This window comes from Tamandua tetradactyla, chromosome 3 (genome assembly GCF_023851605.1).
Source record: "Tamandua tetradactyla isolate mTamTet1 chromosome 3, mTamTet1.pri, whole genome shotgun sequence".
Taxonomy (NCBI): Eukaryota; Metazoa; Chordata; class Mammalia; order Pilosa; family Myrmecophagidae; genus Tamandua; species Tamandua tetradactyla.
In genome coordinates, this window is record NC_135329.1 from 54,415,673 (window position 1) to 54,431,263 (window position 15,591).

The window sequence follows — 15,591 nt, forward strand, 5'->3', positions numbered from 1 at the left end:
TCGACAGATGAGTAAAACACACAGAATAAAAATAAATAATAGGTGGAACAAATGTTAAAATAAATTTAGTAGATTGAAATGCTAGTGATCAATGAGAGGGAGGGGTAAGGGGTATGGTATGAATATTTTTCTGTTTTCTTTTTATTTATTTTTCTGAATTGATGCAAAAGTTCTAAGAAATGATGATGATGATGAATATACAACTATGTGATGATATTGTGAATTACTGGTTATACATGTAGAATGGAATGATATTTAAGAATGTTTGTGTTTGTTGTTATATTTTTAAAAAATTTTTTTAAAAAGCTACTAAAAAAACCCTATACATACTATACCTTCACAAAAATAAGTATCTGAAATACTTAAAAATTAAATGTAAAAAAGAAAACAATAAAATTACAACAGAAACTTTTTATTTCTTGCATGGAAAAGGCCTTCTTTTTCAATATAATATTAAGGCCAGAACTACAGTTAAAGACTGACAGAACAGACTACAAGAATGTTTAATTTTTGGATGGGGAATTTAAAAACCATTATCATAAACAAAGACTAAGCTGAGGAGTGGAAGAAGAGGTGCAACATACAGGATGGACACAGCATCACAATATCTACAGTATATACACATCTGAAGTCAATTATATAAACTCAGAAAAAAAAATACAAAGATACAACAAAGAAGAAAATGGCAGAAATACAAACAGCCAAAAACATGTTGAAAGATCTCAACCTCACAAACAATTTTTAAATGCAAATTAAAAGAAGATTTTTTTCCCCCTATTGATCTGATAAGCAAAGATGGAAAGGATGGAAATACCCAGTGTTAACAAGACTGCACTATTATATATGAGCAGAGGGAGAAGAAATTGTTACATCCATTTTGGAAAGTCTTTCAAAACTGTGGGCATCCACTGATTTGTCAATTCTACCTCTTCAAATTTATCCCAAGAAAACAATCCTAAAAATTAAGAGTCAACATATAGACAAAGATGTTTACTATAGCACTAGCTGTAACAGCAAAACAAACTAAATATTCACCAATAGATGACTAAAAGTACTGCTAGAAGCTATAAAGATCATGCAACAATTAAAATATAATACAGTTCATTATTAAAAACTTTTATAATATAGTAAGAATCAATATTTATATTTTTAAAAGCTATATACATAACATAAAACATTTTTGGAAAGGTAAAAATAGAAAGAAGTCTGGAGTGTCATTCAAATAATCAAGAATTGGGAGGTAGACGATAGAAAATGGAGAATTTGTGCTTTCTATGATATTTGTCTTCAATCTTTATAATTAATGAGTGCACATTAATAATTTAATAAGGAAAATGTTTTAAAACACAAAAACTCATAAGAGAATCATACTTAAAAATAAAATCTGAGTAAAGCTAAACTGAAAAGTGGCAAGGTTCTACTATCTCCTGTTGGTTTCTAGAACTAACATATTTCTTTTTTAATTATAGTAGAAAATTGAACCATATTTCAAAACACCACATATGATGACATTCACAAGTGCATTCTTTTCAAGGAAAACTATTCTTTTCAATCAAACTATTTTAGTACAATATTCAAGGCACTGTGCTAAATGTCATAGAGGACCCAAGGATAAGAAACAGGGCCTGCCCTAGAAGCTGACATTCAGAAAGAAAAAAATTCTAAAAGAAATATAAGAAAAAGCCATGTTTATAAAGTATACAAAAGGAATTATAAACAAAATATCTAAGAATTCAAATGAAGCTAAAATTTGATTTAGTTAGACAAATCAGCTACAATTTCACTGAGAAGGGGATAACTGACATGAACCTTGAGGGATGGATATGATTTTAACAAGTAGAAAACATTCATGTGGGTAGAGAGGATTTATCTGGGGTGGGAAAAACACAGTAAAAGGTAAGGAACTGTAAATGCATGGGCTACATTCCAAAAAACAGAGTACATTTTGATAAATAACAGCACAGGGTAAATCTGGGCTGGGAGAATAATGGGAGAAAAGACTTTTAGGAATGTAGGATAGATTTTGCAGAGGTCTTAAAAGGTGATTGATAAATCTGCCTGTATTTAATTTAGAATGCTACAATACAAAAGAGTTTCAGACAGGAGGAATTTTTTTTCACAGTAAAATAATAACTTTCTCAACTTTTATAATCTCCAGTAAGTGGTAAATGCAAAAATGCTGCTGGCTCTTTCTTTTTCATATATTTTAATAGAATACTAACTTTTGAAAAGCTGAGTCTGGAACAAACCCAATACTTACTGGCTCCAAATATTTGAGTTAAAATACTTTTCTGATGGCTGCAGTCAATGTTGTAAGGAGTCTCTCCTGCTTTGTTGGGTCTATAAAGTAACCGTCCATCTTTTGGATTTCTTAAAAGAAGTTCTGCCAATTTCCGACTCCTCCCACGAATGGCAATGTGCAAAGGAGTATCTCCTTTCTGTCAAATAGAGAGAAAACCTGAACATCCATACTTTTTATATATGGTAAAAATATATTAACAATTTTCATGTTTCTGTAAAATAACAGAAAATCTGAATTTTTTATTTTTCATATAGAATACAAATACAATATTAATTTGTATCTCTTCTTCTCCCACAGTTTCTTTACCTTCTTACCTAGTTTTCTCGGATGTTATTTCCCCCATAGCCTTCCACAATGAAAGCTATTCTTTCTCATTCCTTCAACCCACTGAAAAAGGATAAGAAACAGGCTTTATCCTAGGAGCTCCTTCCAGTTCACAGATCCAAATCCATCATAGGTTGTTGTCCAAACATGTATTGTCTGAGGATGTCAACTACCTTCCTCAAATAACTTACATTCTATTTCACAGCTTTCCTCTTTATTGGTCTAGAAAGCTTCAAAATCCATGCTGATATCACATCTAACACCAGTGATCTCATCAACTCCTATGACCTTCGTCATCTGATCATCCACCATTACGGTGAGCCTATAACCTATCTTATATTCACTCCCTGTGAGTTCTTCATGCCATGTCCATCTTCTCTGACCACTATCTCTACAATATCTTCTCCTCTCACCTTTCATTTTCCTCTCCTCACTCAACCCTCTCCTGACCTCAACCTATCTTATTCCCTCATTAGAACCTTCTCTTCTTATCTGTTGGCTTTATAGCCACCCCAACGCCACCCTCTCCAACTGGATGGAGCCCCTTGCCCAATAATCATTCACATGGCTCCTCTACACTGATGTTCAATCCCTTATCTCCACCTGCATCATTTTCTATGATCCCAATGCTTGCACGGCTGCAGAGCACTGTTAAAGGAAGTAGTGATTCCACTATAAATATCGTTTAAATGGAGACATTCATTGAATCTTTGCATTCAAGTGGCTCACAATTAGTGGGAAAATGTTAGGAAAACTCAGAGAGCTAAAATTCAATATAGTAAGTGCTGTAAAAAAGGCTTGTGTAATGTACTGTGAAGTTCAAGAACCAGAGTAATTCTGCCTGGAATTCTATAGAAGTCTTTTATAAACAGATGTGGCATTTTAAGTAGGTCTTAAAAAGTGAGCTGCCTGGGGGTACAAGGGTAGTTCAGTGGTAAAATTCTCACCTGTCATGCAAGAGACCCGGGTTTAATTTCTGGTCCATGCACTTCCGAAAAAAAACAAACAAGCAAGCAAAACTACAAACAAACAAAATTCAGTAAATGGTGCTGCAATAACAGGATACTTACATGGAAAAATAATGAAATGTGACCCTGCCCTACTGCATATTAAAAAAAATGTGAGCTGGCTGTGAGCCCACCAAGAGACAAAGGGAGGAAGGAAAAATCCAGGTAGAAGAAACAGTACACATGAAGACAGAGATAAAGGAAGGTGGTAAATTCAAGGACACAATAAATAACTATTTTTAAATAGCTTACAATTTAATAGGGAGAGACTGGATGTATGGCACAATTACAAAACAAATGAGAGTATGACACACACCATAAATAAAGAAGTTCTGACCTAAGCTTTCATCCTTCTTTCCAGTGATGAAATTAGTCCCTTCAATGCAGCTCTCAGTTCTCAGCTACTAACTGCCAAATTCACAAAACCAATCTTGATTCCTTGCCCAAATTCCAGTCCCACACTTCCCAATTCCTACTGATCACTGCCTCCTGAATGTCTCATCAGCCCTCAACTCAATGTAACTAAATCAGATTTTATCATCTTATTTCCTCACCTTAATCCTATTTCTCATATCCAAATCTGTGAGAAAGCAAAAGTACCATCAATAGCATTTTTCAAATACAAAATTTCTGAAAATGTATGGAAGACATTATCCCAAACATAATTAAAGAGTAGTGATAAACTAGTTATTCGTATTATTCTCACTATTTTAAAATTTATTTTTATGAAATCCTCTATGAAGAGTCAGGTTCAAGATTTACATAAGTTTGCAGCCCAAATTCTGGCAGGACAGCACTGTGTCATGATTAAACAAATGCACAACTGTTCCAAGTATCATGTACACTTGTCAGCTAGTACCATGGGCTGACTCAGAGCACACCAAAAGAAAAAAGGATACCAAGCAGTAGTTTTTCAGGAAATTTATTAATTATTTGATGACTATGTGATAATAATTTATAAATAGCATATCACAGAATTAATGAGGTTGTATGGAACCTTAATGGTCACTTAGTCCAGTGTTGCTGATCGCAAATGGGAAGATCAAAGAAAGATCTGAGTCGATGGCCAAATTAGAAAAACAGTCAATATAAATAGTTTTTTATATAGCTAAATATACTCAATTGTAAAAACTTTTCTTTGACTTTATGTCCTTCCTAGTTTTAAGACTAAAATTTCTTTTCTTTTATATAAAATGATATTTAATAGGTAATGAGAGGTGGGAGCATTTTGCTTTTGTGTGTGTGTATATGGTTTTGATTTTTTAAGTAATGTCTTTACTTGGTAAATAAAAAGCTAACACACATACTGTTTCTGTTAATTGCCTCACAGAAAAATGAACTCCAATCTGCTATGAATTAAGAAAGCCTAAATTATATCATACATTCAGAGGGATAAACTTAAAATATTTCTAACTTCATATATAAACCAATTCACTTCTTTTCCAAGGGAAATCAATTTGAAATAGAAAAAGAAATAACTCCATTTAAAATTAAAACAAACTAAAACCAGGAGTCAGTTTATGTAAAGGATTAACCAATTTAAAATTAATTTTATAATGGAAAACATGATCGTTTCTCTAAAAAGATAAAGGCAAGGATATATAGCAGAGTCTTTTATCTCCTATAAGTGAGCATTAATGCCAGTCTAGTTTAAGAATTCATCTTTTCCAGCCCCTTTGGATTCTTTCCTCCTGTTTATCCACGAAGCTCTTCACATGATGACATTCTCCTTGTATGGTGGTCAAAACGGAAGGGCTCCATAACTCGTATTAGCAACAGACAGGAGGTTTAATAGCATACCAGGAATGCTTACTTCTCAGATGTTGTCAGACTAACCAAGAAGATACTACAGCTTCAGAATCCCACACCGCTATGCCCAGCAAGTTATCTCTCCCTCCACAAAATAAAACCAGATACCCATTAAGTCCACCAGACTTATGGGTCAGTCAACCAACAGCCTTTCAAAAAGTGTTCTCTCTGCATAGACATTTTTACCTTATCTATAGCAGACACTTTAGCTCCTTTATCTAGTAGCAGCTCAACTACTTCAATATTTCTCATCTTGGTAGCCTTTATAAGTGGTGTTTCACCATCCTGTGGGGAAAAAAAATGTTTACCAGATTAATAGCTTTACTTCTAAGTGCTTCAAGTATATATTCACATGTCAAGAATTTAAATATCTGACTTTAACAGTCTATATATAAACTATTCTTAAGAAACAAAATTTTAAAAACTAAAAAAAGAAAAGTGCTTAACCTTTCACAATCAATTCACTTGTATCAAAATAATTTTTTATCTCTTCACTGAGTATGGGATGTATCCAAGCTAGTTATATACCATACCCGGTAATAGTTATTCTGTCCCCTCATTTCTACTACCTTTCCCCAGGTTCTACCACTGTTCTCTGCAGCAGCACCTTCAGAGGCTACTTCCCATTCTCATTCACCTTCTCATGAAACAATCCCATACCCAGTTTCAAATGTGCAGGGCAAGCCAGTGTCCAGATACTGTCAAAAAGTTATACCAATATCACTTCAATTCTTGGTATACCTAAGGACCTATGTATAACATGGGAAGCAATTTGACACAAACAGTATAGCTGTGAAAACCTCAAAAGAGTTCAAGATTGCTTTCAAAACTCAAATTCAACAACACAAATTAAAACAATTAAAAAATAAAATTTAAAAAACTCAATTAAGGGAAACAGGATCAGACCACAGTTAAACACTGAATTAAGAAAGTGAGAAACCTTACAGAAACAATAGGTGGTTACAGTGCCTGACATCTGGGTCCAAAGAGAAAAAGAAAAAAAAATATCAAGGAACCACCTGCAAATCTGAAACTTCCCCACGAAATTTCTGCCCTAGGATAACGGAGTTACAATCACTGGCTTAGAAAAATGCTAGTCTAGATGTCAAGCAGATAAAATAGGACTGTACCAATAACCACTCACAATGGTCTTTTAAAAGAAAATGTACTCTCCATTCCAAACAACTGAAGCATAAAAGAATTTGGGGAAATGATCTGTCCATAATTTAGGAATAGCTGCTATTGTACTTTCTGGAAAATACTTAATTGAAGTAACAAAATGCACATAGTATTTTACTGTGAATACAAAACTCTTTGAAATGAAACAAAGTTACTTCTTAATTGAACACAGACTATTTACCAGTGACAGCAGTCTAAGTCTACTATCAGAAAGATGTGACTGAAAACAGTAAGCAGTATTAATATCCAGCATTAGGTACTGCTAATAGCATAAAAATGTCATTAATACCTTTGTGCATATTTCAGTATCAGGATTGCACTGTAAGATATCTCTCACCATTGTTGCATTTCCTTTCTCAACAGCCCAATATAAAGCAGTTTTATTGTCCTATTGAATAAAAAACATATCAACAAAGTTACTTCATATGAGACACAATATTAAAAATCGCTATTTTATTATATTTCTGTCAGAAAGCAAATCTCACCAAGAGGTAGGTAGCATAGTGGGAAATAATATTAGTCCCTATTCTATCTTGGATTTACTTTTGAGAAGTTCTTTATTAAAAAAAGTCTAGGAAAATTTATTATTACTTGGACTAAAAAGTAGCATCAACTAACTATTAACATAGTTAATAAAGTAAACTATGCTTTTTGTAATGCAAATTTATTCCAGGAAAGTGCACTGGGTTAGAAGTCATGAAAACTAGAGATGTGTAACCTTGGACAATTCACTTGAATATTATGTCCCTTGGCTTTTCATCTGTAATATGCTATAACTTTTTTTTTCCAGAAGATAATACATGAAAATGCAATAAACGAATATGGTATTTTCCACATTTTCAGCATTCTTAATCCCCATTTCCATATTCCTGTATACTTGGCCTTGATCAGATCCTTTAAAATCCTATCTAGCTAAAAAACCAAGAATAGATCCACAGAGACCTTGAGAGCAGAGCTAGAAAACAAAAAATACTGACTTAAATGTAGGAAAAACAGGATTGGCAGACAGAACACAGTTAGGTAAAGGTCTGAATGGGTGATCAAGAAATCACGTATTAATGAAAATGTGATTTCGACCCAAAAGATAGTAAGTTACTTTCTTCTGCTGCCACATTAAGATCCCTATACCAAAATTTCCCCAATGGAGCACTCCTTCTCAAAAATGTAAATATAAATAAATAAATAAATAAATAACACAAAAAATTATAATAGCTTCCAGACTTCTTAGCTTGGTACTCAAAGCCTCTCTGAAAAGCTATGGTGAATAAATTTTACTGAATTTTATTAAATTTTGTCATCCTGTTACTCTACTACTCCTGTCTGAAATGCCCAGTCTTTCTCTTCCCCACCTATCTAAATTCAACTCATCTTTCAAATTTAGCTCAAATTCTATCTTCCCTAAAAAAATCTTCCTTAATGCTGTCTTTTCTTATGTCAAGACAGTCACATATGAACCTTTCACTAAGCAATCAATTACATCCTCCCTTGTGGCACTACTTTTTATGTCTATACAAAAACATAAAAATAAATATAAACTAAACAAAATTTTCCAAATTAAAATGCATGTTTCTTAAAGGCAAGGGCCTCATATTTCCAATATAGAATTTGGCACAATAGTTATCATTTTGATAACAAAATGGATCAAAATACAAGAGATTTTTTGCTATGTTCAAGGAAAAACTCAGCAGGAATGAGGACTGTCCAATAACCAAATGTGCTATCAAGTACAGGTTTGTTTTTTATCTTTTGTTCTTTTTTTATCTTAAAGTATTGGATAAATTCACAACTTTGGGCAAGGTTTTACCTAAAATTAATGACCTTTATGAGCTATGAATACCTTAAACAAAGTCCATAGGTGCTACAAATGGCCCTAGGGATAGCAGAGTGGGGGAAAAAGGAAAACAACAACAATAACCATGAGAATGGAAGAAGATAAGATGGGTGAAGAAGACAGTAATGGGGGGGAAAGCAAAAGAAACTCAATATACACTCAGTATTACCACAGGCCTCAGTATCAGGGTTGAATATATTCATACCATTAGTAAGGAAGATGTATTAGAAAAACATGAGCCTTTTTTAGTTTACTGTGATTTACCTCTATCTAAATTTAATTTGACATAACTTCAGAAATTTCATATGACAATATTTAATAATAATATAGGCATCAGTCAAATACATGAGTTTAACAGTTTATCTCCACAGTAAAATCTGAAGAACAACATTGTAAGTCAACACTCACAACCAATTATACTCGGAGATAAAAAAAACTGTAACCACACACACCTGTCCTCTAATGTCTATATCAGCATATTTTTGTAGAAGTGCTCGAACAATTTCAACATGACCACCTCTGACAGCGCCAATTAATACAGTATCCCCACTCTAAAAAAAAAAAACAAAAACAGAAAAAGCAAAGTAAGCTGATGAAGAGAAAGAATAAACACTGCTTTGAAGTTAAGGTTAATCACTTATTTATATAATAGTTTTTTCTGACAATTACTTGGAAATAGTCACTATTTCTAAATATAAAAAATGTAATTAACTTATGTTAATATTTGATATTAATAACTCTCAGAATAAAGAGCAAAGGACTTTATGCTCAAATGAGAAGGACTCTGAAATTCTATGACAAAAGTTTAGAAAAACAAGTCTCCCAGAATAAGAAGCAATTTTCTTTTAACGTAACCTCCCATTACAAATGTAAATTAAATCAAACAACACAGTGGCTATCAATGACAAGATGACTATTCGAAAAATTTAATAATAAAAATTCCCTAAAATGATGCCATATGAAAGTGATAGCTATAGATTGAAATGTTATATAATGAAAGTTACAGATTCTAAAAATTCTCCTTTAAAGATTTTAAAGGAGAAGGGTGCTTTCAGACCAACATCTGTGCATATTCTAATCAATTTGGCAGTTATATGCCGGCAGTACCTAGGACTGATTCATTCTCAGGTATAAGGCTTAGATAAAGTTCACTACCTCATAAGAATCCCTTTTTGCCTGAAATTACAGTCATCAAGCAATAATCACTATTAATTATATCTTCCTACTACTTTAAATACTGGCAATGGGTGTTCGGGCAATGGGCATAAAATATTTTATCATTTACTGCTAAATTACATATCAGTTGTAGGGGCTTGAGTTAGGTAAGCTAATGATCTGTGCTGGAACTCAATTCCTGAGTGGGTCCCAAACGACTGTTAATCAAAATGAGATCTAGGTCCTTGAGGATTACTAGGTTTAGCATCATGGAGTAACATCTTAATTATACGTTAAAAGCAGAAATAAACCAAGGCAGATAAATTTTAGTTGAGAAGGCTAATACAAACATGAGTTCAAACTAGTAGACGAATGGAAGGTTAAAAACATTTCACAGCTTGCTATGTGCAATGCACTCTTCTAGGCACTGGAAAACAAGATAGATAGGGTCTCAGCTCTGACAGAACTTACCTTCTAGAAGAGAAAGACAAGAAAGCATACCAACAAATGAACAAAAAATCAAATAAATGCTATGCAAATAAATTCAAATAGGACAACATGATAGAAAGTGACTGGTAGGTACTTTAGACTGAGTAACTAGAAAAGATCCTTGTGAGCAGGTAACATTCAGATAATACATGAGTGACAAGGAAAAGCCGCCACGTAAAGATCAGGAGGATCAGTTTCCCAGCCTGAGGACACAGCAGGTACAAAAGCCCTAAGGCAATAAAAAGACTTGTGCATCCAAGAAAGGAAAAGAAAGCTGTATGTCAACAACCTACTGAAACATGGGAGACTGTGGTACCAAATTAGGACAAAGAGTTAGACAGGGACAATTTCATGCTACGTTTAGAAGTCAAAGATACTAGGTTTATCCTAAGTGCAAGAGGAAGTCTTGGATGGTTTTAAAGAAAGAAGTACCCATGATTTATTGTTTTAAAGATCACTATGAGAACAGAGTAGAGACTAAGTTAGAGGCAAGAGAAGCCAGTTAAGATGCTACTGCTATAATAAAGGGTCCTAAATTGTAAGCTTTTAGAGTAGTCACATACATTTAAGAGTTGTAACTGTTATTTCTAAATACTGAGATACTGAGTTGTTTGTATATAACCTGGTCATACCCAGAAAGTCTGGGTATTTATGTGACAACTGAGACCAGCATTTGAGCTCTGAAGTTATGAAAGAAAGCACTACCCTATATCAGAACTGTTTAAAAAGTTGAAAGAGGGATCAGACTTCGACTACAGATATGAATGAAACTGATCTGGATAGGACTGGAGTAGATCAGAATACAAGGCAAAGAATTATATCATCCATATTTTAAAACTTCAACTTCTGTATGAATCCAAAGGGACAGGTGTCTCAGTGCAAAATTTATATTTTGGGTAGCACATTACCTAATTTAACTTGTATGGTTAGTTTAACTGAACACAGTAAATACATGGAAACTTGAATAGGGCATGAATCTTGTTGGTTTGTACATGTTAGTGTAATGCCTCGATATATCCCAGAGTAATTTGGACAGTTAATTAAAAAGTATTTGCAAAGTCCCCTTGGGAACTGAGGAGAAAGAAGGAAATATTCAACTTCTCCATTTGGAAAATTCCTGATATTCTCATAAGAAGTGAGGAAAACCAAATCAACAGGCTGAGCCTCGATTTGGGGGTTCACCACTATGATACTTATTCCTGCAAAGGATAGACTAAGCTCACTTATCATTATGTCTAAGAGCCACCCCCAGGAACCTCTTTTGTTGCTCAGATAAGGCTTTTCTCTCTAAGCCAACTCAGGAGGTGAACTCACTGCCCTCTCCCCTAGAGGGACATGACTCTCAGGGGCGTAAATCTCCCTGACAATGTGGACAGAGCTCCTGGGATGAGTGGGACCCGACATCAAGTGATTGAGAAAGCCTTCTTGACCAAAAGGGGGACTAGAGAAATGAAACAAAATAAAGTTTCAGTTGCTGAGAGACTTCAAACAGAGTCAAGAGGTTATCCTAGAGGTTATTCTTATGTATTATATAGATATCCCTTTTTAGTTTATGGTTATTAGAGTGGCTAGAGGGAAGTAATGAAATTGTTGAGCTGTGTTTCAGTAGCCTTGAGTCTTGAAGACGACTGTATAATGATTTAGATTTTACAACGTGACTGTGTGATTGTGAAAACCTTGTGTCTGATACTCCTTTTATCCAAGGTATGGACAGATGAGTAAAAAAATATGGATAAAAAATAAATAAATAATAGGGTGGTAAGGGGTAAAATAAATTGGATAGATGGAAATACTAGTGGTCAATGAGTGGGAAGGTAAAGAATATGAGATGTATGAGATTTTATTGTTTTCTTTTTATTCCTGTTTCTGAAGTGATGCAAATGTTCAAAATATGATCATGGTGATGAATACACAACTAAGTGATGATATTGTGAGCCACTGATTGTACACTATGTATGGACTGTATGTATGTGAAAATTTATCAGTGAAAACATTTTTTACAAAAAGGTGCTACTGCTATAATGATAGGGATGGTGGCATGGACGAAAGTTCTGGTCACGGAGATGAAAAGAAATGGACAAATAAAAGATTCATTTTGGAGAGAGAGTGAAGAGAGCCTAGTGAAGAGCTACAGATGATAGGAGAGGAAAAGAAATAAATCAAAGCTAATGCATAGGATTTTTGGCTTTAGCAAAAGAGTGGATGGTGGCACCATTTACTGAGATGGAGAAGACTAAGGGAAAAAGCAGGTTTAGGGTGAAAGAAAATCACAGCACCGCCACACTCAAGTGGAGATGTCAAGTAGAGAGTTAGCTATACATGCATGGAGCTCTGAGAAGAGGTTAGGATGAGAGACACAATTTTGAAAATCCTAAGTGTAAAGGTAGCATTTAAATCACTGGGACAGCGAATAACACCAGTCATGAACAACAGCTACAGTGCTGCATCAAAGACAGTTGCAGATTAATATTTAATGTGACATTTTCAATAACAATATCATTTGATAAAAATTTAAAAAGGACATCCTTCACAAAGAGTCAATACTTTTGAACATTCATTTCAAAGGGAGAAATGAAACTTATCTTAAAACATAGTACATCATGCATGTAAAAATCTTGAATGATGATAAGAAATTAATCTTCTATCAATTTCACTAGAAGACAAATTTCAAACAGGTACCTACCCTATCAGGTATGTTCACATATGTTCCAGCATCAAGGAGATCCTGTACAATCTCTGTATGTCCCTCCTTTGAGGCAATCATCAAAGCTGTATTTCCATCCTTATCTGTCAAATTTACATTTGGGTTTCTCTTCAAAATTTCTTTTACTGACTGTGTATAGCCTCCTTTCACTGCCACAATAAGTGCAGTCATTGAATTCTTTAAAAAAAAAAAAGCCCAAGAAATTAATGTAGTCTGTAAAATACATGATTTGTGCTATAATCATAAAACTAACATTTTCAAACGGATAGCCTAAAATCAAAACATTTATTTATAGTAATAAAATGCCAATATAAATAAATGCATATAAAAATGGCCTGGAGGTCTATATTTGGTTTTTGAAGATACATTAATTCTCTTAGGTCATTAGAACTGTAATTATGTTCAATTCTCTAAATGATAATCTGAAATTGGAGTTACAGACAATTACCAAACCCTTTGCACTAATGTAATGAAATATAATATAAATGACTCAAAAATAACAACACATTCTAAGGTTAATAATCTGAACTAAAATACTGTGACTTCAACTAACAATTTTTCATAATAAAACCTACAGAAGAAACTGAAGTAAAATGATGAATTAATAGCTATAGGATACTTCACTAAAAGTAGCTATCCATTTTTCTGTCTTTCACAACAATCTATGAACCACATTTTGTAAAATATTATTATTTTAAGTGATTCTTTTTAAAAAATGAATATCTAATTTATATCAAAAAATCACCTAATTAAAGAATCTAGCTCATTACTAAAAGAAGTATTAAAATTGTTTCTTGAGATTCTGAAATGCCATACAATGTCCATATAGAAATATCAGTCCCTATATCAGTCTGAAAAACTAATTCATATTCTCTCATATATTAAAATATATAGCCTTCTGAAATTCTTTAGCAGTCAATAATCATATAGACAAGCCATTCATCCACTTTACAAACCACAGAAATAAGGAGGCAAAGACTTTCAAAGGCATGTGAAAGGTATTACTTAAGTGTCTGACTAAAAATCATATTCTATCTCCACAAAGCATTAAAATATTCGATATTCCTTGAAGTTGAACCATTGACAGCTACTCCCAATATGGAAAAAAAGAAGGAACTGGCTGGTTTCATGCCAAGAAGTTAAGAATGATTTAAAGGTTTTACTAGCTTCAATGAAGCAAAAGATTTGATAGTATTTCTTTGCTGAATTTATTATCCATCTCACACAGCATAATAATTATGTAAACAATATTCTATATTATTTTGACCATTTCTTGTACATAAATGTTGTTTCCCGTAAATATATTATTATAAGCTCAAGGGAAAAAGCAAGCGGTTTCTTTTGCTACATGGTACAGTTTTAGATACAACATCAGATATCCAATAAGGAATTAATAACTTTTATTAATTAATAATTAATAGAGGTAAGTTTTTATCTTTGGTTTCTGATATTTTTATCTATTTACTGAGGAGGGAAAATAAGCTAAAGGTAAAAAATATCAAAAATATTATAAATTATTTTAAATATTTAAAGAAAAGTTATTTTAATAGAGCTAAACATTATTTTACATGATCAAGAATATTTCAATTTATACTGAGATAACCAAAAGCTATTCTTTATACAATTAGTTTTAAATTCAAAACTTATGTACATTAGCAATAGATCTTTAAAGAGCATATATTTATAGTATGTAATACTATATTAACCATACTTACGTTAATAGAAAATAGAAAACTAAATTAGTATCACTGAAGAACAGGGTGTGGATTTTCTATGTATGTATTAAGCAAAAATATTCTCTCTCTTAAAATAAAAAAAATCTCTATATGAGAGGTTAAAATATGAAAGATACATACAGCTCCTTCTTGATCAACATCAGCTCCCATGGCCAATAAATGTTTTACACATTCCAAATGACCCTTCCGTGCAGCCCAAACCAGAGGGGTTGTTCCATACTATTAAAACAAACAGTAAATTTAAACTCATTATAGAAGATGTACTAAAAAATCAAACTCCCAACATAAATTTTGATAAAAATCATACCTTGAGAATTCTTAATAACTACTTACCTGATCATAATTTTAATCCTAGATAAATCATATCTCCATATTTTATTTATTCTGAAAAGATGATTAACCATTAAATGAAATGTCTTTTAACCAACTTTAAGTTTTATAATCAGTGGCAATTTTTCCATCACACAGCACCTAATTTTCAACAAACTTTCACTGCTTCCAAAATTTTATGAAATAGAATTTAAAGTTTAACGGTCTGATTGTAGGCAAAAAGGGTAATAACCAAGTGCCAAACACAGCTCTGAATACTTTACCTGGGTTAATTTATTTAATGCACATCACAAGGATAAGTACAATTATTATCCACATTTTCACAGAGGAAGAAACAGGTTCTGGGAGGTTAACAGGCTCAAGATAACAAAGCCACTACGAGGTAGAATGAAACCCATGAACCCAGCACACCTGATGTCTGAGTAGGCAATATTAACCATCACACCAAATTAGTCCCTATACTTAAGTAAACTTCAACCCAGAAAGTGGACTCAAAAGTATCTTTTGCTGAAACATGAGCTCAAGAGGCATCAGAGAATATAAATCATACATAAAAGCAATGCATTATCTTTGGTGAGTCAGGCAATCAATATACATATGAATACTCACAGTGACTTTTCACTACACTAAGACCTCTAATTGAAATAAGCATTTAATGAATGCCTACTCTCTAAAGCACCCCATCCAATAGAAATTTGTATTGAAGAAAATGCTCAATATCTGTG

At 33.0% G+C, this 15,591-nt stretch overlaps 1 protein-coding gene across 11 annotated transcripts in view; it reads right to left on the reverse strand.

Annotated features, from left to right (window-relative positions):
- The window catches only part of KIDINS220 (kinase D interacting substrate 220), a 156,513-nt gene that overhangs the window by 106,839 nt on the left and 34,083 nt on the right, over positions 1 to 15,591 (reverse strand). For all 11 annotated transcript variants that reach the window (XM_077153129.1, XM_077153119.1, XM_077153121.1 and 8 more), the window contains 6 exons: positions 14,657 to 14,755; positions 12,780 to 12,977; positions 8,905 to 9,003; positions 6,911 to 7,009; positions 5,629 to 5,727; positions 2,261 to 2,438 (listed from right to left, as the gene is read on the reverse strand). In XM_077153129.1, coding sequence (XP_077009244.1) covers positions 2,261 to 2,438; positions 5,629 to 5,727; positions 6,911 to 7,009; positions 8,905 to 9,003; positions 12,780 to 12,977; positions 14,657 to 14,755 — 772 coding nt within the window. The remainder of the gene's footprint in view (positions 1 to 2,260; positions 2,439 to 5,628; positions 5,728 to 6,910; positions 7,010 to 8,904; positions 9,004 to 12,779; positions 12,978 to 14,656; positions 14,756 to 15,591) is intronic.